This window comes from Macaca thibetana, chromosome X (genome assembly GCF_024542745.1).
Source record: "Macaca thibetana thibetana isolate TM-01 chromosome X, ASM2454274v1, whole genome shotgun sequence".
NCBI lineage: Eukaryota > Metazoa > Chordata > Mammalia > Primates > Cercopithecidae > Macaca > Macaca thibetana.
The window spans coordinates 21228673-21254327 of record NC_065598.1 but is presented as its reverse complement, the minus strand read 5'-3'; the positions used below and the strand labels follow the sequence as shown (position 1 = coordinate 21254327).

Sequence of the window (25655 nt, the reverse complement as noted above, 5' to 3'; positions counted from 1 at the left end):
CGATCACGATTTTATCAAAGGTTCCATAGCTGTCACTACAAGTGACAGATTTTGGAAGGCTCCTTCTCTACTTTTTCCTTCTCGTTAAATTAGGAAGAATTTTAGTCCCACTATTTGATGGAATTCTTGGTTTATTGAAAAGCATCATCAATCCAAAGTTTTCTTGGGTTGCCTAAGAAAAGGCTGAAATACTACTTTGCAAATTAGTTTTTTTTTTCTTACACTAAGCTGTGTGTCTTTGAGAAAGCAATGTCAGAGAAGAGCCTACATAGAAATTTTAGTTAGGCTCTTTTGGGTTTGTGTGGAAAATTAGAGACACACTGTTGCTTAGAGGACGAAAACTAGTCTGATTTTTATTCTAATAGCAAATTAATTTATTTTTCTTAGCTGTCTATATAGCACAAATTAAATGGATACTTTTACTGTCTCTTTCAATGATACACAATTTTATAAGCACTCATGAAAAAGCAGTGCCATCACTAGAAGAGGAAAACTTCTACTTTATTTTCTCATGTTGACACAAAAGGATGATTTGAAAAAAAAAAGACTTTTTCATTTAGAACTGTCAAAGAAATACAATATATTTCATTCATTTTTGTGTGTGATTAAGGCTTTAAAAAGACCTTATGTGTGACTGAAAATAATGTCATGAATGTCTTTCTTGAAGCTGGAAAAAATACAAAAATGATCAGTAGACAATTAGCCAAATTATTATCTTGGTGGCTGAATTTAGTGTAATTCTGTTTTCTGTAAGTACAACAATGGATGTTGAAAGAGAACCCCACATCTTTTATACTTCTGTAATCAAAGATAGCAATTCACTAAATTTTTATTTAAGTCAATGAAAGAGTCACTTCTAAGCTGTACTGGCTATTTAGATGGAAACAGTATCTGGCAGCTATGTCCTTGCATCTTGGAGAAATATTCCCAGTCCTCAAACAGCTATATTTTGTATTAAGCTTATCTTCATTACTTAGAATGGTACTCAGAAGATATAACTCTACTCAAATAACTCTACAGAAGTGTGAAGTAGATAAGTGCATCTAGTAGTTTTCTACGTGGAATACCATGCAACCTAATCATTCAGGAGGTAAGAAGTCTAATATGTTTCTGACCTATGCTAAAGTGACTGAGGAACACACACTCTATGTGGAAATCAAAATTATTTCAGAGATTCTGGATGTATTGCATTAGCAAGATTCTTGTTGCATTAAATTGTAACTACTAGCTTCTGCCTATGATTTTCTACTCACATGATAGACCAATACATCATGAATCCACAGACTAAATACTTTTTGGAACCTGCATGTCCAATATAACTATATAACTTACCAGTTATTTCATCCATAATAAAATTTGGCTATATAATACCAAGTACAAAGGAAATTCACTAAAATCAAGATGAAGCTCAGGTTCATAGTAATGCCAAGTAATAAAATACAGAAGTTAAGCCTAAGAACCAAGCTCCCTTATATTTATGCAAATTGAGTCAAAGATTCATTTTCCTATCAGTACATTGCCCACACAATGTCTTTAACAAATCAGAAAAATATCTATAAACACTTTTAGAGAACTGTTTTATTCCTTTTAAAGAAATTTGTAAAGGAAGACTAATTTCTTTTCAGTACTCTTACCATAAATTTAGGCCTATGCAATATATAGTCTCTACTACATGGCCTGCAAAGCCCAAAATATTATTAGGTTATTTACAGAAAAAATTTACTAATCTGTGCTTAAACATTTGCTGACATACTGGTTTTGGCATCTGGCTGTCTTTTTTACATCTTTAAAAACTTTAGTTTTCAGGTGTTTTTTTAAAAAAGAGTTGGCTGAAGGCCGGGCACAATGGCTCATGCCTGTAATCCCAGCACTTTGGAAGACGGGCGAATCGCTTGAGCCCAGGGGTTCGGGACCAGCATGGGCAACATGGCAAAATTCCATCTCTACAAAAATCAACAAGCAAAAACAAAAACAAAAATTAGCCAGTTGTGGTGGTGCATGCCTGTGGTCCCAGCTACTTAGGAGTCTGAGGTGAAAGGATCGTTGAGCCTGGGAGGTCGAGGCTGCAGTGAGCCAAGATCAAGATCACTGCACTTCAGCCTGGGCATTGGAGCGAGACCGCATTTCAAAAAAATAAAATAAAAAAATAAAAAAAAATAAACACCTGGTTGAGATTTTACTCTAAGTCTAAAAGGAAACAGAAGGCTTTTAGAATCTCCACATCAATAAACTGGCTATGCCCACTGAAGACACAACTATGAATAGGTTTGTGTTTATAAGTGTGTCAGTCTATGGATTCTTTTAACAGATAATTTCAAAAACCTATTTATGTTTCCAAGGGATATACAATAAACACCCTTTGGGAAATGTGAAGCCACCTAAGAACAATGACCACAGCTTTTGTTCTTAAGATTTCAATTCTGCACCATAACACTGTGTTTCATAAATCTGAGGTCAGTACCAAGGCAAATTGCATAGGATCAGAGTTAGTAACAGAGCTGAAGAACATAACCAAATGAGAAAATTTATGAAAGAAAAGATCATTCATCTCATTTATTTGGATAAAAGGCCACTTAAATGTCTATAAAACTGCTAAATAGTAAAAATTGCTCACTGCTAAGGATCTGGACTTGGTTCAATCATAAGACCTATTATAGACTTTTTCCATTTTTAAGATTTTGTTTCTTCATAGGAACAAGACGGGAGGAGGGGGTAACAAATAGGAGAGAACTCCACATTAGCTGCTCCAAAAATTTGAGCATTCAGTTCCTATCTATACAAGTTGTTAAACCTCACTTAAGTGCCTAGAAGAGAAATAAACAAAATTGACATATGTATTTTCTCTCAAGTGATAGCAATGAATTTCTGTATAGGATAACTGCAGGAAAAAAAGTATAACATAATTATTTTTAAAAAGTATTCCTCTACCTTGTTCCTGCTTAATCCTCTCTCTTTCTGCATATCCTGCCGTCAGCATATTAATTCTGTTAAGCCACCTGAAAAAACAAATATTAAAATAAATAACATTGTAACCTAATTTCTTATATTTTACTTCCTAGAAACATTTATTTAAAAATGTCTAAGAATATATGGAATAATCCTACATATAAGATGTGTTCTTTGCTACTATTGATACATAGAATCTTTAATGAGATATAATTTGCTATAGTACAAATTGCTCCCACACCAAAGATGTTACTTCAATAGAAAAGTCTTGGGCAAAGCTGTTAATATCTGTAACATAAAGGGTTTGGAGATGACCAAAGCCATATTAATTCTATTGTTCCAAATGTAGAAGTACTCCAAATATTCCTGCTGTTCTGTTTCTTCAGAACAAATGCTCCTTTAGAGATATTTAAACATTATCAGGTTCAATTTATCCTGATGAGAGAAAAAAGTTATGAACCTTGCTTGTCAAAATAATAGTTTTATTATGAAATCATAGTTTTGATTAAGCTTATTTAACAATCTAACAGGAAACACATCTTGGGAGTACTTCAGACACTTGTCTCTAAATACAAGGGAATGGGGTTTTCCAAAGACACAATGAACTTACACAATTTTTAACATCTGTTTAGATCTTGGAAATGTATTTTCATGAGCAAGAGTAATTTAAAAATAAATCTCAGCTCTTTGCTCTTTCTATAGTGCTGCTATTGCCAATGTAGGGACTGCCTAAAGCAAAGCAGTTTTAACATCTTTCTTTTGTCCCATCAGGGCTCTCCTTATGCTCATTATTTCAACTATTTACACTATCAGATTATCTAATCACAAGTCTTTAAACAACATGAAAATTTCCCTTTGGTCAATCCTGAGCCATAACCCATACACTTTCCCAAATCAGAAATTGAGGAAAAACCTGCATTTCAAGCTATCTTGAATATGTCCAGAATCACTAGTATGGTTAATGTCATTAAGTTGTGGAATAATCTGATCTAGATATATTTTTAAGAAAAATTTGTGTTTGAGAACTTTTTCTCTAAGACCTTTATCTTCCCTGTCAAGTGGAAGATCACATTCTTTGAAGTGACTCATATTTCATCATTTATGCCAAATGGTGTTAACTGTGCATCAGATACTTAGAATATCTTGAAAAGTGGGGAAAGTCGTATCTCTAACAGACAAAATCACATCTATGGAAACTTAAGCTTTAATTGTAAGAATAGGTCAATTAAAACCTAATTTTATTTGAGCAAAACCTACAATGTAATTATCACCTCAGGCACATTTGGGAAGTGAAGAAAGGACCGGAGTAGAACTGGAATAAAATAAAGATTATCAAATGAATTCAGTAGCACGATATGTGTGTGTCTATATATATAGATAGATAGATAGATAGATAGATAGATAGATAGATACACACACGCATCCAGAAAATTATAAACTATAAATCAAGAAGTAAACTTCATGACAATGTTTTAAAAATGACTCTAATCATTACTAAAAGTTCAGAGTTAAAATTCAGTCTAAGTTGATTTGCAGTGAAAAAGGGGTTAAATTTGTACTACAAGGCATATCTTACCACTCTTGGGAAAGACTGGCCTGGTGCTTTTGGGTGAAAATGATAATACCACTAAAGAAAAATTTATCATTGAATTGTAATCCACTGCCTTGTATTTAGTACTTTAAAAAATATCACTGAAGGCCAGGCGCAGTGGCTCACGCCTATAATCCCAGCACTTTGGGAGGCCGAGGTAGGTGGATCACCTGAGGTCAGGAGTTCGAGACCAGCCTCACCAACATGGTGAAACCCTGTCTCTACTAAATACAAAAAATTAGCCAGGCATCGTGGCGTGCACCTGTAATCCCAGCTATTTGGGAGGCTGAGGCAGGAGAATTGCTTGAACCTGGGAGGTGGAGGTTGCAGTGAGCTGAGATCGTGCCATTGCACTTCAGCCTGGGTGACAGAGCAAGACTCCATCACACATACACACATACAAAACAAACAAACAAAAAGCACTGAAATTTCATTTTATCAGAAATGTAAAGAACAATGAGGTCCTTATGAAATAAATCAGGAAACAAAAAAGGGGCTTGCTCAATTTTTCCCTTCAACAGCATTTATTAAGTGTCTGCTATGTGCTGAACAATAAGCTATGTTTTAGGGATACAGAAATAAATAAGACATAATTTCTGCCTTCAATTAACTCTAGATTTACTAAGTTTCATAATACAATTGAAAGAAGAAAAAATTTGTTCACTGAAGACAAATTGCTTAGAAAGTGTGTGGATATACTCAGGCCACTGTATAAGAGCCACAAGAGGCTAAATATAACACAATTGTTGGTGCTATCTTGGATAAACTTATCCTTTAGGCTTCAACTAGAAGATACTTACTGATTTGCTTGTTACAGTTACGATTTGGTATTTTAGGTTATTATGAAAGCAGACACATATGCATCAACTGATTCAAGCAATATTTATTAAGAGCCTATATGTGCCAGGTACCTGGGATACAGAGATAAAACAAAGTGCCTGCCTTCATGATTTCCATATCTTAGTGAGGGAGAAAAACAATAAACAGGGATACAAATAAAAATATGTGAAATAGTAGCAAATGCTATTTAAAAACAGACAAGCAAGCAAGTTAGAAAATTAGAATGTCAAAGATGCTGTGGATGAGGGAAGGCTATTTTAGGTAAGAAGGTCAGAGACACAATATTGAATTTAGAATCTATTCAATATATTTATGAGGAAGTTATTTAATAGCAGGTCTAAATTCAGTCAGTACCTTAACATATCACCAATGCTTTAAAATAGGAAAATATAGGTAAGGGGATATTGAACCTATAGTAAACATGCAAAGGAGATATTCACAACTGACAAAGAATAATGTGTTTAGAGGGAAATAAGAGAAAGAACCATGGGAGAAATGTATAAATAATAATTATCAAATAGGAATTGGTGGGTCATCACAATTACAAGAACATATGTACTGACATGGTAAGGAATATATAGGCCAAACAAATTCAGTAAATAAGTCTTCAGAATACTTGAGTAATAAGATGTTTTGTTTTATCCCCATAGATTTTACACAGACCAGAAAAAAATCAGTTTTTAATGTTTCAGTGCTTATTTCTGATGAAACGGATGAATAGTAGTGGGGTGCCTAAAAGTGTTTTTGCAAATTACCTCACAATCAAACTTCCTGCTTCTCAAAATAGAAGGTGATATTTTAATATTCTATGTGTATGTGTATGTATACACATATATATATACATATTTATTGTGTATATATATGTGTATGATTTTACAGAAGAAAATTAAATGTAAGGATAACTTTTTTTTTTTTTTTTTTGAGACGGAGTCTCCCTCTGTCGCCCAGGCTGGAGTGCAGTGACCAGATCTCGGCTCACTGCAAGCTCCGCCTCCCGGGTTCACGCCATTCTCCTGCCTCAGCCTCCCGAGTAGCGGGGACTACAGGCGCCCGCCACCTCGCCCGGCTAGTTTTTTGTATTTTTTAGTACAGATAGGGTTTCACCGTGTTAGTCAGATTGGTCTCGATCTCCTAGACCTCGTGATCCGCCCGTCTCAGCCTCCCAAAGTGCTGGGATTACAGGCTTGAGCTACTGCGCCTGGCCAATAAGGATAACTTTTTAACACCAATTACTAGGTCCTGTCACCACCAGCATTACATTTGTTTTTTTTAAATGAGGAACAGAAAAATATATTTCTCTGAAACATGGTGTATTTTCATAAGAAGTAGGTATGATATTAAAAAATGAAATAATCACATAAATTATGTATTTATAATAATTATTTTTATAAATATATCATCTCTTGAAGACTTAGATACATGCTTCTAAAAGATTACATAAAGAACAAACCAACACTCAGATCATCTTGCTGTTATGTAACCATCAGGTGACTTGACAAAGCTGTAGTGGGTGTTCCTCCCCGTCATTAATTCTCTGTGAATATTTTTAGCACCAACTCTTTTCCCCTTCTATTAACAAGTAATTAAAAATTTTCCCATTGAAAGTAGACATTAGGAATAGGGTTACTTTTTAGAAAGCAAAATTCAAAGAAAACAATAAAAATCAATTTTAATTAAATTAAAATAACATTTAGTATTTTGGGACAATTAAATTCTTAAAGTTGTAGTGTGCCATGGCAGCCTTTACATAAAACAGCACTTTTAAGTGTATAATGTGGAGATGGCCTTTTTTATGTTTCTTTTTTTCTTTGACCTATTGCTTAGAAAACCAACGAAATGAACCGCATAAATTTGGTTTAGTTTCTGCGATATCCCGAACCAGATACAGCCACAAAATATTAGGAAAGAGCAGTGACATCAGCATCCTTTTGAAGCTATTGCTAAAAGGATTTTATAGTTCATAAAATGCACTTTTAAACAGGCAACTTCTAAGCTTAAAAAGATCCCAATTAGCATGTATCATGAATGATTACATTGTATTAATTCTTGGAGTTGGCTGGGTTCTAGTGCATAAGATAGGATACGCTCACGCATGCCACTTAATTTCAGTGTGGTCATGATGAAAATTCTTCACATTTATCCCAAGGGTATTGAGCTTAACATATGGTAAAATGTAAGTACTAGAACAGTGGAATTATAAAATAATTACAACAGAAAATGGAGTATCACACCTCTCCCTCTCCATGTGAATGTGAATAAATATTTTCATTTTGAGAATAAGGAGAAAAAACTTAAAATTTTATAGCTTAGTGTGAAATTTCAAGGATAAGTTATATGAATTAAGAGAAGATTATGGAAACTATATGAAAGGCTCAATTCCTTTATTAGTAATAAAAGTTTTAATCAAGTGTTCTCAACACCACCTTTATTTGCCATTTCCTTGTATTCATATCCTTGCTTTGAAAAAAAGACATGCTTGTATTCCCAAATGTCAAAGAACAAGATTATTTATAAAAAGACATTAAATGTTCATTTAGTACGTTCAAGAAATTTATGCAGCTACACAGTTTTGTGCTTAAAAATGCCTGGGTACAATTGTTTTAGAGAAAGGTAAATGGAGTAAGAACCCAAAGTATATAAAAGGAATATATATTAATAGTAAACATTTATATAGCACTTATAATTTAGCAGGCACTGTTCTAAGTCCTTTATGTATGCTTATTTACTCCTTATAAAAGTCTTACTGATAGGTGTCATTATTATTTTCACTTTATTAAAGGGCCAATACCTCAGCATAGAAAGGTTTAGTTTCTTGCCCAAGGTCTCACAGCTAATCAGTATAGAGCTGAGATTGGGCTGATTATTATCCCCACCCACCTCTTGTATAGATTGGACAATACTATATTGGAATGAAGAGGTCGTGTTCTTTGTCCAAGGTTGTACAGCTAGTAAGTGGTAGAGCTGGGATTTAGAGAGTCTGGTTGCAAAGTCCATGCTCCTGACCATGATGCTATGCTGCCTCTCCCTAACTGAAGGCAGGTTATATTTGTAATATGTACTGGCTAGTAAGTTATAGAAAGGGGAAAAATTTTTAATCTTTAACTCAATTTCTATAATTCTAGAAAAGGAAGAGGGGAAAGGAAAGAGAAAGGAAGAAAGCACAAAATTCATAAAAGCCAAAGTATTAACATGAAGCAGAATGTGGTAGGTGATGAGAAAAGAAAAAAATATATACATATAGGTTTTCCCTGAGCCACCGAATAACCATTGAGCCATCTGATTTGTTGGTTGTATGGCCCTGTCAGGTGAAAGATGAAAAGTGACAGCAAGAAATACTAATTTTTCTTAGGCCTGAATTATTGAGATGAATATTCTGTCGAAAATACTCAGTACTTGAAAAAGTCAGCTTTTTTGGTAGATACCTCTTTTTCCTCCATCTGGGAGTAAATTTTAAGACATATTTTTGAAATGAACTTAAAAAAATCCCCTTTTTTGGTGGTAGATTTTTGGGGTCTGTATATGGTCTCTATTACCTTTTTGGTAAACTTGATAAAAATATTTAACAAGTTTATTTTGACTTTTTAAACGATGTTCTTTAAAATTAGATATGGCTGCATGGAGCTAGTCTGGGTCTATTTTATTTTAAAATGATCGATCTAAAAACTTCAGTGACATTATTCTGTAAGCATTACTGTAGAAAATTTAGAATTCTAGGACTCACTGACCTTCTACATATTCTGAAATAATTTACCTGTTCATATCATCAAGATGTTCAGCGGCAAAATAAAAGCTTTTGATTTTAGGATGACAGGCTTTGAATGCACTGCAAAAGTAAACAAAGCACATATATTACAATTGGGAAATAAGTTTGAAACAAATAATTCTGATGGGCACAATTACCTCAACATCTAACCCGAGTTCACATATATAATGCTTCTATCATGGTGACAGAAATCAGTAAAAAGTTCAATTTTCTGCCCACAAAACTGCTTTCTTATTACCTCAATGTGAAAGCATTAAATGAGCAACCTATAATTTAAAAGCTGGAAATTAAAAAAAAAAAAAAGCTATCGTTCCCTCTTCCCAAATAAAATCAACTTACTATTTTTTGCGGCATTCACTGGCTCTATCAATTTTAAATTCAGGCAGACTGATGAATCCTTCTGCTTTTTCATCCTAAAGTGGCAAGACTCTTGGTTAGGTTATTATATACAAAGGTGTGAAGGTAGTGATACTCTATAACTATGGCTTAAATATCTGTACTAATAAATCTGTTCCTTTAATTCCTTAAATTTGATATTTTAGAGATAAGAATTTGATGCTTACCTGTTGTATTCCATAAATTGAAGATATATTTTGAACACTTAGAATACTACTAATTAAAATATGCATAGAACTTCTAAAAAGTGTTTTTCATATTAAAATGAGAATGGAAAATTCTTTAATTCTCAAAGTGGAATGTGTTTTATAACTTATTTTCTGGTACATATAAAATAAATGTAGTCCACTTTTGTAATTCACCATTTTCTATTATTCGTAATGTTCAGATGTAAAATATAGGGATGTTTACTGATTCAATTTTCCTCCAACAAATCTCTTATCAAACTTGATTTTCTCTAATTATATAACAATGATCTTTTATTTAATTATTTTTAACTTTTAGGTTCAGGGGTATACATGAAGGTTTGTTATACAGGTAAATGTGTGTCACAGGGGTTTGTTGTACAGATTATTTCATCACCCAGGCACTAATCCTGGTACCCAATAGTTATTTTTTCTGTTCCTCTCCCTCATCTCATCCACCCCCCTCAAGTAGACCCCAGTGTCTGCTGTTCCTTTCTTTGTGTGCATTGAGTTCTCATCATTCAGTTCTCACATATAAGTGAGAACATGTGGTATTTGGTTTTCTGTTCCTACATTTATTTGCAAAGGATAATAGCCTCTAGCTCCATCCACGTTCCTGCAAAAGACATAATCTCATTCTTTTTATGGCTGCATAGTATTCCATGGTGTATATGTACCACATTTTCTTTATCCAATCTGTCATTGATATGCGTTTAGGTCGATTCATGTCTTTGCTATCATGAATAGTGCTGCAATGAACATTCACGTGCATGTGTCTTTATGGTAGAAATATTTATATTCCTCTGAGTATATACCCAGTAATGGGATTGCTGGGTGGAATGGTAGTTCTGCTTTTAGCTCTTTGAGGAATTGTCACAATGCTTTCCACAATGGCTGAACTAATTTATACCCCCACCAACGGTGTACAAGTATTCCTGTCTTCTCCGCAAGCTCGTCAGCATCTTATAACAATTATTTTGTGCATTCAAGAGTTTACAAATGAAATAGGTCAATTTGACTTTCAAATATCTGGCTTGGGGTACGTGCTATATATATAAAAAATATATATATATTTCCAGGTCATTTTTCACCTGGAAAATGGAATAAAATCCATAAAATCCTCCTTTCTCTAACACTGGATGGAAAAACAAGATAGAAGAATTATCTAAACTATTATGTTAGATACGAGTTATCCCAACTAAGCTAAAACTATCTTTTGCTAAATGCTTTAATCATTGTATCCCTTCTCCTGCTCATGATCAAGCTCCTCTGAGTTTTACTATCTCTAACTTTTATTTGATCTGTGCTATATCCATAGCTCCTTATATATCAAGTTCAAATGAGATTATACTCCCATCCACTATTACAGAGAATAAAAAAGAGATTCTCGATTCTTTTAGAGTGTATATTTGTATGAATGCTTTCACTGCTAAGCATCCATGCAAAACAAAAATCTGATGCTACTGACGGTGACTGAATGTGTGTGTTATGAAAAAGAGTAGTATTAAACTTTTTCAATATTTGAATATTTTTTATTCCAATCTTGGAGTAAGGACAATTTATTATTTTTATTTTTTATTTTTTTTTGAGACGGAGTCTTGCTCTGTCGCCCAGGCTGGAGTGCAGTGGCGCTATCTTGGCTCATAGCAAGCTCTGCCTCCTGTGTCCATGCCATTCTCCTGTCTCAGCCTCCCGAGTAGCTGCGACTACAGGCACCCACGACCATGCCCAGCTAATTTTTTGTATTTTTAGCAGAGACGGGGTTTCACCGTGTTAGCCAGGATGGTCTCGATCTCCTGACCTCGTGATCCACCTGCCTTGGCCTCCCAAAGTGCTGGGATTACAGGCGTAAGCCACTGCGCCCGGCCAAGACAATATTTTTAAATCCTTTTCCCAACTTTAATTTCTATGTTATGTTACCCATGACAGTCATAATGTAAACATTTAAAATTTTGAACAATTTAAAATATTTTGAGGTAGTTATTATCTCCTCATAATGATGTGATGAGGAATTTTTACATTTCTCCCAAAATATTATCATACTAAAGGTATTTCTTGCAATGTATACTGTAGAATTCTTCACTCATCTCTCACAAGGCTAACAGTAACAATAACTTGCTGAATGAAACTTAGTTCAACAAAAAGGGGCCACAGTTTTTCACCACTTAAACTTTGAAAGATAGCATATAATCTAGTATATGGGAGATAAACCTGTAAGTGACCTTACAATAAAGAGAAACATAGAGATACTATATCTTGATAACACTTGATTGGCATATAAAAAGTATTTAATATATATCTATTAAATGAAACTGTAGGTAAAATTATGGTTTGTTTCCTATATTTAAAATAAGACACACTTAGTGAAGCAGAGGATATTTTAGGTAATTGTGTGATTTGCCACAAAAATGTTAAAAGTACAGAAAACAACCAAATATTTTTATATAGGTGATATAGACATTTACATTAAATAGAAAAATATTAATTCAAGATTTTATAAATAAAATGAGAGGTTCCTTTGAAAAATGTTACTAATAGCACACATATTTTTTTGAGATAGGGTCTTGCTCTGAGTGCAGTGGTGCAATCATGGCTCACTGCAGCCTCAACCTCCCTGGCTCAAGCAATCCTCCTGCCTCAGCCTCTCGAGTAGCTGGGACTACCGACGTGCACCACCACGCTTGGCTAATTTTTTAATTTTTTGTAGAGACAGGGTCCCACTATGTTACCCAGGCTGGTTTCAAGCTCCTGAGCTCAAGTGATCATCCTGCCTTAACCTCCCAAAGTGCTGTCATTACAGGTGTGAGCCACTGGGCCCGGCCTACCATATGTTTATTGAACACTTAGTATGTGCCAGGCATTGATTCATTTCATCCATATGATAGTCCAGTGATAAGCATTATTATTACTCCCATTTTGCAGATGAAGAAACTATGGCACAGTAACTCAGGTGGTGTGATTTCTGAGTCTACTCTTAAACACAACATAACATTATATTATAACCTGTCTAAGGAACATAAAATTATCTAGATATTATGTGTTATAATCATAGGCATAATAATGTTGTTAAATTATATTTCAACAATATTCAAACGCAAATTGATGAATGTCTTAACATAATAGTATTGGACTATTCACCCAGCAAACTACATTAAACCATGTACTTTTTTTTATAAAATAAGGTAATAGCAGAAATCATTGTTTTAAAAAACTAATAAAGTGAACTAATAGATGGCTATAGCAAAGGAATAAAAGCAAGCGCAGAATAAAGGGAATATCAACAAATGCTTTTGGCATATCTGTCAAGATATGTAATAAGTTTTGATATGACTACTCTGGATATAAATCTGTTGTACTAAAAACCCCCATAAAATCATAAGAATAATTTAAATGTATTATATATATACCCCTCATTGGGCCAAATGAAATGAATACTTGCAGATTTTCAAAACTAGTCTACTAGATCATTTTTAAAGAAAATGGAAATAAATTCAGGTGATATTAGTTTGCTTAAATTAGTAAAGGGCTTCCCCTTCCCCACTTCTAAAAAAAAGAAAAAAACAGAAAAAAGTGTAAAATTTTGAACAAAAGCAAGACATTTAAAAATTAATGTCAGATTTCCACATGTAATCCTTCTAGTTAAGCTACTGCTTGGATTAGCTTAGCATTTTTATTTAGCTATACAGAATTTTACTACACTTTATCTGTGTTTCAGATATGTTGCTATATTAGCATAATTGAGACATCTATCTTTCCAGAACCCCAACATGCAATCATTTTAAGAGGGTGGATTGAAAAATACCTAGCAGAAGTCTACTGAATTGGCCTTAAGGTGATTATATGATTTTAAAATATAAGCCTCAAAATGGTTCTTTTGATTAAAGATAGAGAATGGACGAGAAAACAAAATGTGCTTTATCTTACCTCCTCATTAATGTACCAATAAAGGGATGCATCCTTTAGGACAAACCAATATTTCTTCCATTTCTGTGAAAAATAACTCTTTGCATCTTTCTTTTTCCAAAGCCAGCCTTCACAGTCACCACGGCCAAGATCTTTGCAAGAAATTCGTCTTTTGCTCTTGCCTGCTATAGGACCTAAAGGGTGGAAATGCTCTTTCAATTTTGTAAAAGATATGAAAGTAGAGGATTAATCTATAGATACCAAAAAGACGTATGAGTACTTCACAACCTTAAAAATTCTTTTTATATTGTATTAGACTAGAAAAATATAAAAATCTTTAATAGTTTTCCCTCACATAAGTGACACACATCTTAATCAGAAATATGTAACACCAGTCTCAAAACTTATTGAGATCATTTGTTGTAAAAGGTACCTTGTATTATAATTGAATTGAAGAAGAAGCTGGCAGCTTTCACACTAGGGGGTTGTGCTCTTCTAAACCACACTGGGCTCAGGCAAGAAAGAGGGCATGGATGAAGTGTGCTGGGGATTATCAAAGAGCAAAATAAGCAGGTAAAAGTTTCATTTCCTTTTCTTACCTTTGTTTTTCTTCTTTGATTTGTGCTGCAGTGAGGACTGCTGAAATGTCTGAAATCAAAGATAAAAAGAATGTTAGCTGATACTCAGGGTGTGATCCAGAGGACCAGCATGCTACACAGAACTCTCAAGAGCCAAATGATGACTCTAAACTCTGTTAGAGGAAGTACTTTTTCCCTGCAAAGCCTCAAAACAAATTTGTATACATCATGTCACTTAACTGCCTAATCTCCTGTGAAGCAGGAAAGGATATTATATTTACCCGTATTTTGTAGGCAGAGAAATCAGGGCACAAAGCATTTGGTAAAACTAAAGGCTTTTATAACACACACTACTTTGTACCTTTTCAGGGATATACTGTGCTTTGTCAGACAGTATCTCATTTGAGCCTCACAAAATCTAACAAAGCAAGCAGGAAAACATGATTATCCCTTGTTCACATGAAGTTCATTCTATTACATAAGCCACCACCACCTACTGATCTCCTACTTCCTTAGTCCCTAAATATTTCAGCACTTGGAACAATATTTTCTTCTAATGCCTACTTCTGTCACTATTATTGGTGACTAATCTTCATGTAGATGATGTCAGCACCCTGGTTCCTCAGTTCTAATAACCTTTACTTCCCCACTCCTGAGCTACCCACCCCCATGATCATATGTGTGATATCTCAAGCACACTCCAGCCACTGCATGTAATACATATGGTTTACATAGTCTAATACCCTCATGTCATCACTTAAAAAAACACTTCATTGAGGCATCCAGTTCAATGACCTTACCACCCTCCTGTGCCTGTATTTCTTTCCTCTTTGTTTCCATGGGATACCATTATAATCGTTCCCTTGACCATGCTCTCTGCATCATACTTGCTGAGCTAAACATCCATCCCAGTTAAACCTACCTGTCTCTTCACTCCATGCTAAGTACCTGAACAGCTTGATATGTCTAGAGAAAAACCCACAACTATATTGATTGGTCTAACTTTCAGTTAATGACTACACATCACTGGCTCCAGTTAGTCTACTAAGCCATATTGTTCACCGGTATAATAAGATTAATTACATTCATATGATTAGCTAGCTAAAAGGGAACAGAGATAGCATGTGAGCTTTTAATTCACAGATATTCCTTCAAAATGAAAATCAGGTTATAGATTCTTCTTTTTCTTTACACAGATATATCTATAAGGGGCAACTGGATTTTGTTTATATAAAATTTGCTGATCTTTTTTCACAATAAATTCATGTTTTGTGATACTTTATTATTTAGTATCATTGCTCATTAAACAACATTCTACTTATATAATAATTTTTGTTCTATATATGATTTATATAAGTCTAATGAACATAGTATTACCAACGAGTATCAGTCCTAAAGATAAGGGTCAGATAATTTGCTGACATACAAAGTTTTCCAGAAATAATCACCCAAGTGTTAAAGCAATATAAATATGTATGTATGTGGTATATGTGTGTGTGTATGTGTGTGTACACATATATCAAACTTTGTAGCACCCATGGTTATAGAAAGTTACAAATTTTGAGAGAAAGCATAAAAGATAAAACCCATTATGCTATGTTGATTTTCTTGAATGCACTTTGCTTCAAAATAATAACTCAAATAATAACTCAGGCTAGTGTGCTTAAGTATAGCTAATTTACAGATAGTTATTTTCCCTAAATAGTTACATGATAAAATTACCGATTGGTTTTTTTTCCCTTTTGTATTTCCGCAAGTAATCATTATAGTTTCACAGCTCATTATTTTGAAAAATGACAAAGATGGAGGTGGTTTGTTTTTAGAAAGCTACATAGATAACAGATAGCTTGAAAGAATTGGGTTATATAATGTACCTTCTATGCTTTTTGCATGCTATTCCTTAGAACCTGAATGTCTACTCTAAAAATCTACATGAAACATATTTTATACTCTCCAGGTTTTCTTTTTAACAAGATTATCTTTTCTTTTCCTATAAATATATTTCCATAAAGATCATGACTGCAGAGTATAATCAGTGCACTGAAAACCTGAAAACTCCTAGACACTAAATACAGATTTATCCATCATTCAAAGAAGCAAAACCTTAGATGTCTTTTATAGATATTATAAATATTAAAATAAAGTTATCTTAAGAGAGATTTTATTATTTTTCCAATCGGCTTGACATTTTCTAAAATGAAAAAGTTAATTGTATTATATGCTTTTGGAAGTAATGGGAAAATCTATTAAAACTATACAGTTAGGTCTCTGTGCAGAAAAGAGTTAATATAGCGGGCCTGAGGTTGCCATCTTAGAAAGACCTACTTGCAGTATTTGCCCTTGGTTGGCATCTAGGAACTTGGCTGGTAAACAGTTCCCCATACTGATAAGAAGCTCCCCTAAATGATAAGATTTTTTTGCCCACATGGGGCACTAAATACCTACTTGCCTTCTGGGAGTCTGGAATTTTGGTAGTTGCTAGGCAGAGGATGTCTACATGCCCAATTCAGTATCTTTGGGTACTGAGTCTCTAACCGGCTTCCCTGGACAGAAACACTGCACACATGTGATTACATTTTAGCTGCTGGGAGGAAAGTATGCTCTGTGTGACCTATCATGGGAGGGAGAGAGCACAGGAAGCCTACACACAGATTTCTCTAGATTCCACAGGTGTCTTTTTTCCTTACTGATCTGTCTGTATGTTCCTGCTGTTTCACTGTAATAAATCCTAGCTGTAAGTTCAACTATATGTTGAGTCCTATGAGTTCTTCTAGCAAATCACTGAACATGTAGGCGGTCTTGGGGACATCCAAAACAGCCTCACATTCAAAAAGATCCCTTACATACTTATATTAGAAACTGTTCATTATTCATAAATAATGGACGTAAATAATCTCCAGAAAGGGTTTTCCTTATGTCACCAGCCACAGTGTTATTAAGCACCCCTGAGGTGCAAATTTATCATCCTGTATTGCCTTTTCTAGTAGAACTGATGGAATTATTCATTGTCAGTGACAGAAATTTAATTGGCACATTTTTTTCCAGTTTTAAGATTATGCAAATTTAGTAAGAGCAAGACATTAAAAACAGGCATATGACCATAATTCATAACACAGCTGATCATATAAGGTGCTACAACAACTAACTGAAAAATGAAAGAGGCCTAGAATCTTTGCATTCATAAGTGTATTTCTCATGAGGTAACAATTCATAATATATCTCATTCATGTATATTTCATATTAGCTTCAGATTACCCTTCTTCCAAGTTTATGCTCAAGTAAGTATATTCTTTAGAAGTTCTTTCACAGCAGTCTGTGAGTGGCAAACTCTCCTAGTTTTAATGTTTGAAAATCCTTCCTCTTGAATAATAGCTTGGCTGGGTATAGAATTCTGAGTTGAAAATAATTTCCCTCAGCAATTTGAATATATTACTTTATTTTCTTTTGGCATCTATTTTTTTTTCTCTTAAGCCATCTGTAGTTACACCGTTATTTGCTTGTTTTAATTTGTCTTTAGTTTCTCTGTAGCTTTTAAAATATTTTTCTCTTTATCCCTAATATTCTGCAGTTTCACTATTATGTGTCTGGTTACAATTTATCTAATTCAACTCTGGCATTTTTTGTGTTGTATTGAAAGTGTTATTTAATTCTGAAAATCTCTTCAAATGTTCTTCTTTACTAGTCCCTTTTTTAAACTCTAGACATATGTTGGTACCTCTCAATTTACCTTCCGTGTGTCCTTCTTATTTTGTATCCTTTCATATTTCTGTGATGCCTTTTAGGGGAATTCATTTTACTGTCTTCCAATTTCCTAATTCTTTCTCTGATTGTACCTAATCTAAAGTTTATCTTATCTATAGAGTGTTTATTTCATATATTTTACATTTCCAGGATATCTAGTTGGTAGTGGCTCTTTTGAATATGCACTGTTTTAACCTTCCTGTTTTTACTTAAAAATTTATTTTAAGGGTTTTTGTGACTTTCCTGTAATTTGCATTTAGCGAAGAAAATCACCTCATTGTTTAGTTCATTGCCTTTTTAAAAAAAGTATTAATTTTCTCTAGATGCTCTGGAATTTTAGCTTGGGTGGAAGGTTCCTCCTCGGGGGGTGTTTCTTTTTGCACTCATCCCTCTTGTCTAAGCGTTTTGCTGTCTCTGCCTCTATTCCTTGGGACACTAACCAGTTGTTTCAGTGGTGGCAATGGGTTGCAGTTCCATCCATGAAATCAAGTGGGAGAGGCATGGCCTATGGTTCTGAGTATCTGTTTTTGTTACTTGTAGACACCTAGGAATTCAGTTTTATACAAGTAGCTGTATTAACTATATCTTTATTTAACCTCCTTACTCATGAATGAGGAAGCTCTGTTTGCCTTCCCAGTTGGTTACACCTCGTGAGTCAATTTTTAGATTCCTGACATAGCTGAGGTCCATTGGTTCTCTGATACTCATTAGAGAAGACTCTCAGGCATCTCTACCTTTTTCTGGACTCGGTGCCTAAGATATGTGGCTTTAGGTCCCAATTATCACTGAGCATTTTTGTTACTTCTGGTACCTGGAGATTAGATTTCATTGTTGACCATGACCATATCTTTTATTTCACTTTATTGCTATGTGTTTAGGGTAGGGTGTGAGGGTGTGTATGTATGTGACTTTAAAGCACAAGCTTGTAATGCTTATTGATCACCAAAAATGGATTTCTCTTGTTAGCATTTTTTTTTTTTTTTTGAGACGGAGTCTCGCTCTGTCACCCAGGCTGGAGTGCAGTGGCCGGATCTCAGCTCACTGCAAGCTCCGCCTCCCGGGTTCACGCCATTCTCCTGCCTCAGCCTCCCGAGTAGCTGGGACTACAGGCGCCTGCCACCTCGCCCGGCTAAGTTTTTGTATTTTTAGTAGAGACGGAGTTTCACTGTGTTACCCAGGATGGTCTCGATCTCCTGACCTCGTGATCCGCCCGTCTCGGCCTCCCAAAGTGCTGGGATTACAGGCTTGAGCCACCGCGCCCGGCCTTGTTAGCATTTTTGAAGTCCAATTCTCTAAAAAAATCCTATTTTCATTATTTCCTAAACCATCATTTATTAAAATCTTTCTAATGCCTTCACTAGCACTTTCTGTTTATTATAGTGAGCATCTGGGTGAAAGTTCTTTGAACTTTCTAAGAATGCTCTATAAATTCTGATCTTTAGCAACTTAAGAATTCATATTACTAGCCAGGACTTCTTGACTGAGCTAAAGCCTGCCTACTGAGCGGATTTAATATGTACAAAACTGAGCTCATGATGTCTATCACTTGTCAGCCAAATCTGCTTCTCTCCTACTCTTCTATATCTTATTAAATAGTAATTACATTTTTTTCCTCCCTAGTGGCTCAGGTACAAAACCTTGGAGTCAACTTTAACTCTTTTCCTTCTCTTATACCGCATAGCCAATCCATCAGCAAGTTTTACCAGCTTTGTTTTCACAATGAATGTATATATAATACGACTTTTTCTTACTAGCTCTATTATTATCACCCTGGTCTAAGCCACCACAATCTCTCACCTGGATAACTGAAATACCCCCTCACAGTTCTCCCTGCTTCTGTTCTTACCCCCTCTAATATATATATATATATATATATATATATTTATCTTGAGACAAGGTCTTGTGTCACCCAGGCTGGAGTGCAGTGGCGTGATCTTGGCTCACTGCAACCTCTGCCTTCCAGGCTCAAGTGATCCTCCCACCTTGGCCTTCTGAGTAGCTGGGACTACAGGTGCACACCACCATGCCCAGCTAATTTTTTGTATTTTTAGTAGAGATGGGGTTTCGCCATGTTGCCCAGGCTGGTCTGAAACTCCTGGGCTCAAGTAATCTGCTTGCCTCAGCCTCCCATAGTGCTGGGATTACAGGTGTGAGCCACTGAGCCCGGCCGCCTCTAATTTTTAGCACAAGAGCCAGAGTGATCTGGTTAAAATATGATTTAAATCATGCCATTCCTATATGCAAAACTCTTCAATGGTTTCTCATGTCACTCTGAATAAATCCCTACATCCTTTCAAAGATTTGAAGGCCCTACATGATCAGGTCCCCTGTTATCTTTGCCTACTGCTCTCCCCTCGCTAATTTTGTTCCAGCTACCTTTGCTGTTCCTAGATTATGCCAAGTATAGTCCCATCTAAAGACTTTCACCCTTGCAGTTTCTTCTGTCTGAAATGTTTTTTGCCCAGATATTGTCGTGGCTCACTCCCTTAACTCCTTCAGGTCATTACACAAAGGCTTTCTTTGTAGTAAATTCTTCCCAAGCTTCCCTATCCCAAATTGTTATCCCAGTCGCCCTCAATACTTCCTGTTCTTTTTCCCAACTTTGTTTCCCCTCTGAGCATTTAGCATTATCTTAAGTACTTACACTTCTTGTTTAACACCTGGACTTCCTCCAAATATAAACTCCATTAAAAAAGGGCAGTTCTGCCTGTTTTATGTATTGCTTTGTCCTCTGCCTAGAATAAGACTTAGCACAGTAGGCACTCAATAAATACTGGTTATGTGAATGGATGTTGAACAAACCATCAGCAAAGAATACAGGTTGTAATCTTAATTAGCTGATTGTTGTAACTTGAAGAAGTCTATGAATCCATGTATAATACATTATTGAAAATTCTGTTCTTTAATAGGCCATTCCTTTTGGTAGATAAGAAAAATTTCCTTTTATCTAATCTCGTTTAGTACTACTTGCACTGAGATTGTCTTAGTGCACTTAACAGTTTAAATTTAAATTCACAATATGCCTGGCAAAAGTACATTAAATCTGTGTCAAAAGATATTTATGCTAATAATTATATGAATTATGAATGAATGTGTTGAAATCATAATTCTTTCCATAAAAATAGAATGTGCTAAAATAAAAGGCCATTATGAAAGTATTTTTGATCTTCTTAACCATGGCGATGCACCCAACAGTATTCTGTTTGGCTATGAAAGATCCCTTTTTCAGACATTTGCCTGAAAAGACCATTTGTCTTTCATTCTGTCCACAGATGTTCTGTTCAAACTTCATTCCCCACTCTTTTGGATGGAGAAGTGTTGGGGGAGGGTAATTTGGGTCATTCTTATTCTCAAATTATCAGAAGGACTTATTTTAATTGTGAAAAAAATCAGTTTCTGTGTTACATTTTGAAAGCTCAGCTACTATTAAATTCTTCTCAAGTTGCAAATTGACACACTTATGGAAAAATTTGCAATCAAAGTATTCTCTTGTTGCAATAATAGCAATTTCCTCTTACTGTAATTTTCTGCAAAGTTCCAAGATTTCTTCAGTGACTAGTCAAACCAATAGCTTCTTTCTTATACATAAGAAAAGAAGGTGCTTAACAATTTGAAACACTTGGGATAGATGATAGCTGCTTCCACATATTTTTTTTAATAAACAAGTAAAACTCTTCGATATTTTAAATATTTTACAAAAAATGTTTTCTCTTAACTTTCTAATTATTGTATGTAGGAAGAAAAAAGTAAATATATGGAAGTGGGGTAAGATGACAATAGAACTAAATATTAAGTCAAAAAATTTCCACTTATAAGAAATAACAGCATAGAACTTAAGTCTGCTGTTGTTGGCGGCCTTCCTCATTCTGGTGCATGAAAGAAAAACTTGGAGTCAATCAGGGTGAAGGATGTGGCACTGCACACACCGTAGGTCTTTCATTAGAGTGGGATGAGGTAGCTCTGGATTCTGTCAGTCAGGTCGACCTGATTTTTTTTTTTTAACTTTTATTTTAGGATCGGGGTACATGTATAACTGAAAATGGCTCCACACTTACTCAAAAATAAGCATGCTTTATAAATATAAACCAGTAAATTAGCAGTCAAATAAGAACAAAAAAACACTAATTGGGAAGAATCTAGAGAAGGTCAGTCAAACTACTTAGGCTGGGCAGAGTCAATGTTCCATCAAAAAGAATGTCATATGTATCAGATTCTAAAGGAAAGATGTGATTGACTCTTATGCAGGATCCCATAAGGTGAGTCTTCCTGCTCCTATACAGTGGTAAGGTAGGAAGAATGGAAGTGATTACTTGGAAAATATTCAGGAAGGCTAACACGAATCAACACCCTTGGAAATAAGAACTGCCATCCTTAGCTCAAAATAATCATCATTTACTGAGGGATTATGATGTGTCAGGCACAATATTAAGCATTTATAAGTGCTTATAAGTGATATAATTGATCCATTTAAATCCTTATAATACATCTGTAAAGTGGTTATCATTAACCCCATTTTAAGGAGAGGAAACTGAGACCCAGAATGCATAAATAAGATGCTCAGGATCACACAGGTAGGGGTAGAGTCAAAATTAAAAGCCAGGTCTGTCAACCCCAAAACCTATACTCCTACTACATGCATTACTGCCTCCCAAGTAAGTATTATGTACTCATAGTAACAGTTAGAGAGAAAAAGTGCTTCTGGCACTAAGACATCCATTTATGAAAACCTCTCATGACAGGTGATGCAAGTACATTGCTATGTGAAAAGAAAGGATTCTCCAAAACAGAAAGATACCAGTGAGAAAAACACTTTTATATCAACGGAGATAATTCAAACCAATAACATCTCATCAATCTCTAATTTTCATATTTTGTCAATTTTATTTTAATTAGCAAGTTATATTGCTCTGTGGGTACACAAGTTTCTCGGCAACAACTTATAATAATATGCGCATGAAAGGAAGGCTCATGTTAACATCTTAATTTTGCAAGTGAGACAGAAATTAAGGTACAATAATATTATAAGGCCCAGCCTAAGTAGACGGAGATGGGACTGCAATCACATTTCAATACAAGCCTATTAACAGAACTCAGTTCAATTAGAAAACCCTGTGCCAATACTGATGAGAAAATCATGGATCCAGCCTGCCTTTTGACTAATTCTTTACTTTCTTGAGCTGATTCATTGTGTTATGCCATTTTCCACCCAATACACTCCTCAATACTATGCAATGCTTTGAGATTACTTGGCTCACTTTCTGAAGGAATGGTTTTTACCTACTACATTAGTTCTATGAAGGCAAAAACCATTTGTTTAGGTCACCACTCTATACTCAGCTCCTAGCACAGGATGTGACATACAATTATCTGTTGAAGGCATGAATTGAATAGTTACTCACCACCTATGTGTGGGACACTGAGGTACGGGCTATGAGTCATGGCTTCTCATATGCAACCTGTCAACACATCCTGTCCAGTTACCTTCAAAACATATCCAGAGTCCAACCCCTTTTCACCACTTCCACTTTAACACCCAAGGTTAAGTCACTCTCATCTCTCACTTGAATTGACCAGATCCTATCTTGTCTCCCTGTTTTCACACTTACCGTTGGCCCCTTCAGTCTATTTTCAATAAATCAGTTGGAGTGATACACTTAGAATGCTTATTTTTCAGCAAGAAAGGAACACACATTACCAATGCAGCAACACCATGGTAGGAATCAGGAGACCTGACTTCTAGTTCATATTTCAGTCTATATTCCAGCTCTACGACTTTGATCAAGCTACTGAACTACTCTTGACCTCTATTTCCTCAACTGCAAAATCAGGGATTTGGACCACATGTTGTTAGTATGCCTCATAGAACAATAACTTTCCATGATCATAATTTAAAAATGAATGGAAAACCAGTTAATGATCACCAATGGAGACCTAATTATTGATGTTTTAGGAAATATTATATGTATACCTGTAATCAGTGTTAGTCTTAACATTGAATGCTAGATTATTCATTGAAAATCACTTAGTTTATGTTTGAATTCCACCATGTATGGAAATAACTTATCACCAGCCATATTAGATACAGCTATTTTGGGGTGCCTGATTGATGTGTACAATTAACATAGATTTGCACTTGAGACAGAGGCAGAAAGTTCTAACAGGTGAAAAGCAGAACTAGGGCAGCTCCTACTGCTGACACTTCTGTTTGACAGAAACTGTTGAAATCTAGGTGTCAGAGAAATAAGAGTAGGCTTGCCTGTCTTTTGTGACAAAGAAATGTTTATAACCAGAAAAAATGGAGAGGACCAGATTTGCTACCTGCAGGCTAATGAATGACAAGGAAATAAACTATATGTAAAATAAATAGACAAATAAATAATATAGAAAGAATCACCTCTAATAGAGATGCATGAAACCCAAGAATCTCAAATGAAGTCACAGTTACGGTATGATTGATGATTCTGTCAGCAATGATGTGACTGAATCATATTTACTGAAAAACTTTTCTGGTGTGGACTTAATGGTTTTGTTTGTAAAAGAATCTGAAATCAAACAGTTTTTTCTGATTACTTTAACTTTATTTTTAGGTTGATTTCTCTGATACAACATACATATTTTCTCATTATGAAAGTCTGTGTCAGTATAATTTGTTCCAAGAATGCTAGCTTTTATCTAAATATCTTTATCATATTAATACTACATTTGTCAAAGTCTTATTCTGAGATTTTTGTGCTTATATAATAGACAAGCTCTCCAATACAACTACTTCAAATGTTTCCACATCTTGTAGTTTTAATAGTTTTCTTGATTTACAGACTTTTTTCATAACAAATATTTTTCAAAGACTACTGTATAAAAATAGAAGTTTAAAAAGTTTTCAAAAGTCACTATATGCAATTTATTTTATAATAAAATAATTGAGATATATAATTCAGACTGTTCCTTTTAATACTGAACTATATAGTAAAACATGATTTTAAGACTAAAAAAAGGAAAATTGGTTTTATCTAACAGAAAGGGAAAAAGAACTTGATGGGGAGATATTTTAACTTCTGCACTTGTAGCAGGAATCAAATCATCATTATGCTGTCAATTTAGATGGCATTTTTTCATAGTCCTCTCTGCAGTGCTACACTTGTCTTGTAAATGAGAAAACCGAGTAGGAGAAAGAAAGCAACTTATGCAATCTCAGATATAAAAAAAATAAATTTCTGGAGGGCTTGATGTTTGCTGCCACTTCCTCAGAACTGGTTACCTCAAATGCACCTAGATTACATTTTGCTTGTTCTCAGCCCACTGGTGAGGACATTTTGGTAGTATTGTTGTTGGAGGAAAAGTATACTATTTGTGCACTATCATAGTGCCAGACACTGAATCAGATCTTTACATATACTGTCACCACACAGAGCCAAAGCTTTTACCCAATTATAAAAATATATATGATGGAAGGTACAAAGAAATAGAAAATACAATATCAAAAAACATTCTATAGCAAATGAAGAAGTGTATTTCATATGGCTGTTTCTTGTAATAACCATATGATAAAAATTGAGGACATTATTTTAAAATGCGACTAAGTGAAGAAGATTCAACATTTGGCTAAGATGTATTTCTCAATATATGCTTTGGTAAATTAAACAAGTAGGCTGTGGAGATGATACTCTCATAGAGGTAGGCTACACTCTTGAATCCACTCTAGATTTATGATAATT

General features: G+C 34.7%; 2 protein-coding genes across 9 annotated transcripts in view; both read right to left on the bottom strand.

Moving 5' to 3' along the window:
- SMS (spermine synthase) overlaps positions 1–25655 on the bottom strand; it is an 863947-nt gene that overhangs the window by 402135 nt on the left and 436157 nt on the right. The gene's annotated exons all lie outside the window — the stretch shown is intronic.
- CNKSR2 (connector enhancer of kinase suppressor of Ras 2) overlaps positions 1–25655 on the bottom strand; it is a 287770-nt gene that overhangs the window by 47186 nt on the left and 214929 nt on the right. For all 8 annotated transcript variants that reach the window (XM_050775072.1, XM_050775073.1, XM_050775074.1 and 5 more), the window contains 5 exons: positions 14224–14272; positions 13646–13818; positions 9480–9553; positions 9129–9200; positions 2929–2996 (listed from right to left, as the gene is read on the bottom strand). In XM_050775072.1, coding sequence (XP_050631029.1) covers positions 2929–2996; positions 9129–9200; positions 9480–9553; positions 13646–13818; positions 14224–14272 — 436 coding nt within the window. The remainder of the gene's footprint in view (positions 1–2928; positions 2997–9128; positions 9201–9479; positions 9554–13645; positions 13819–14223; positions 14273–25655) is intronic.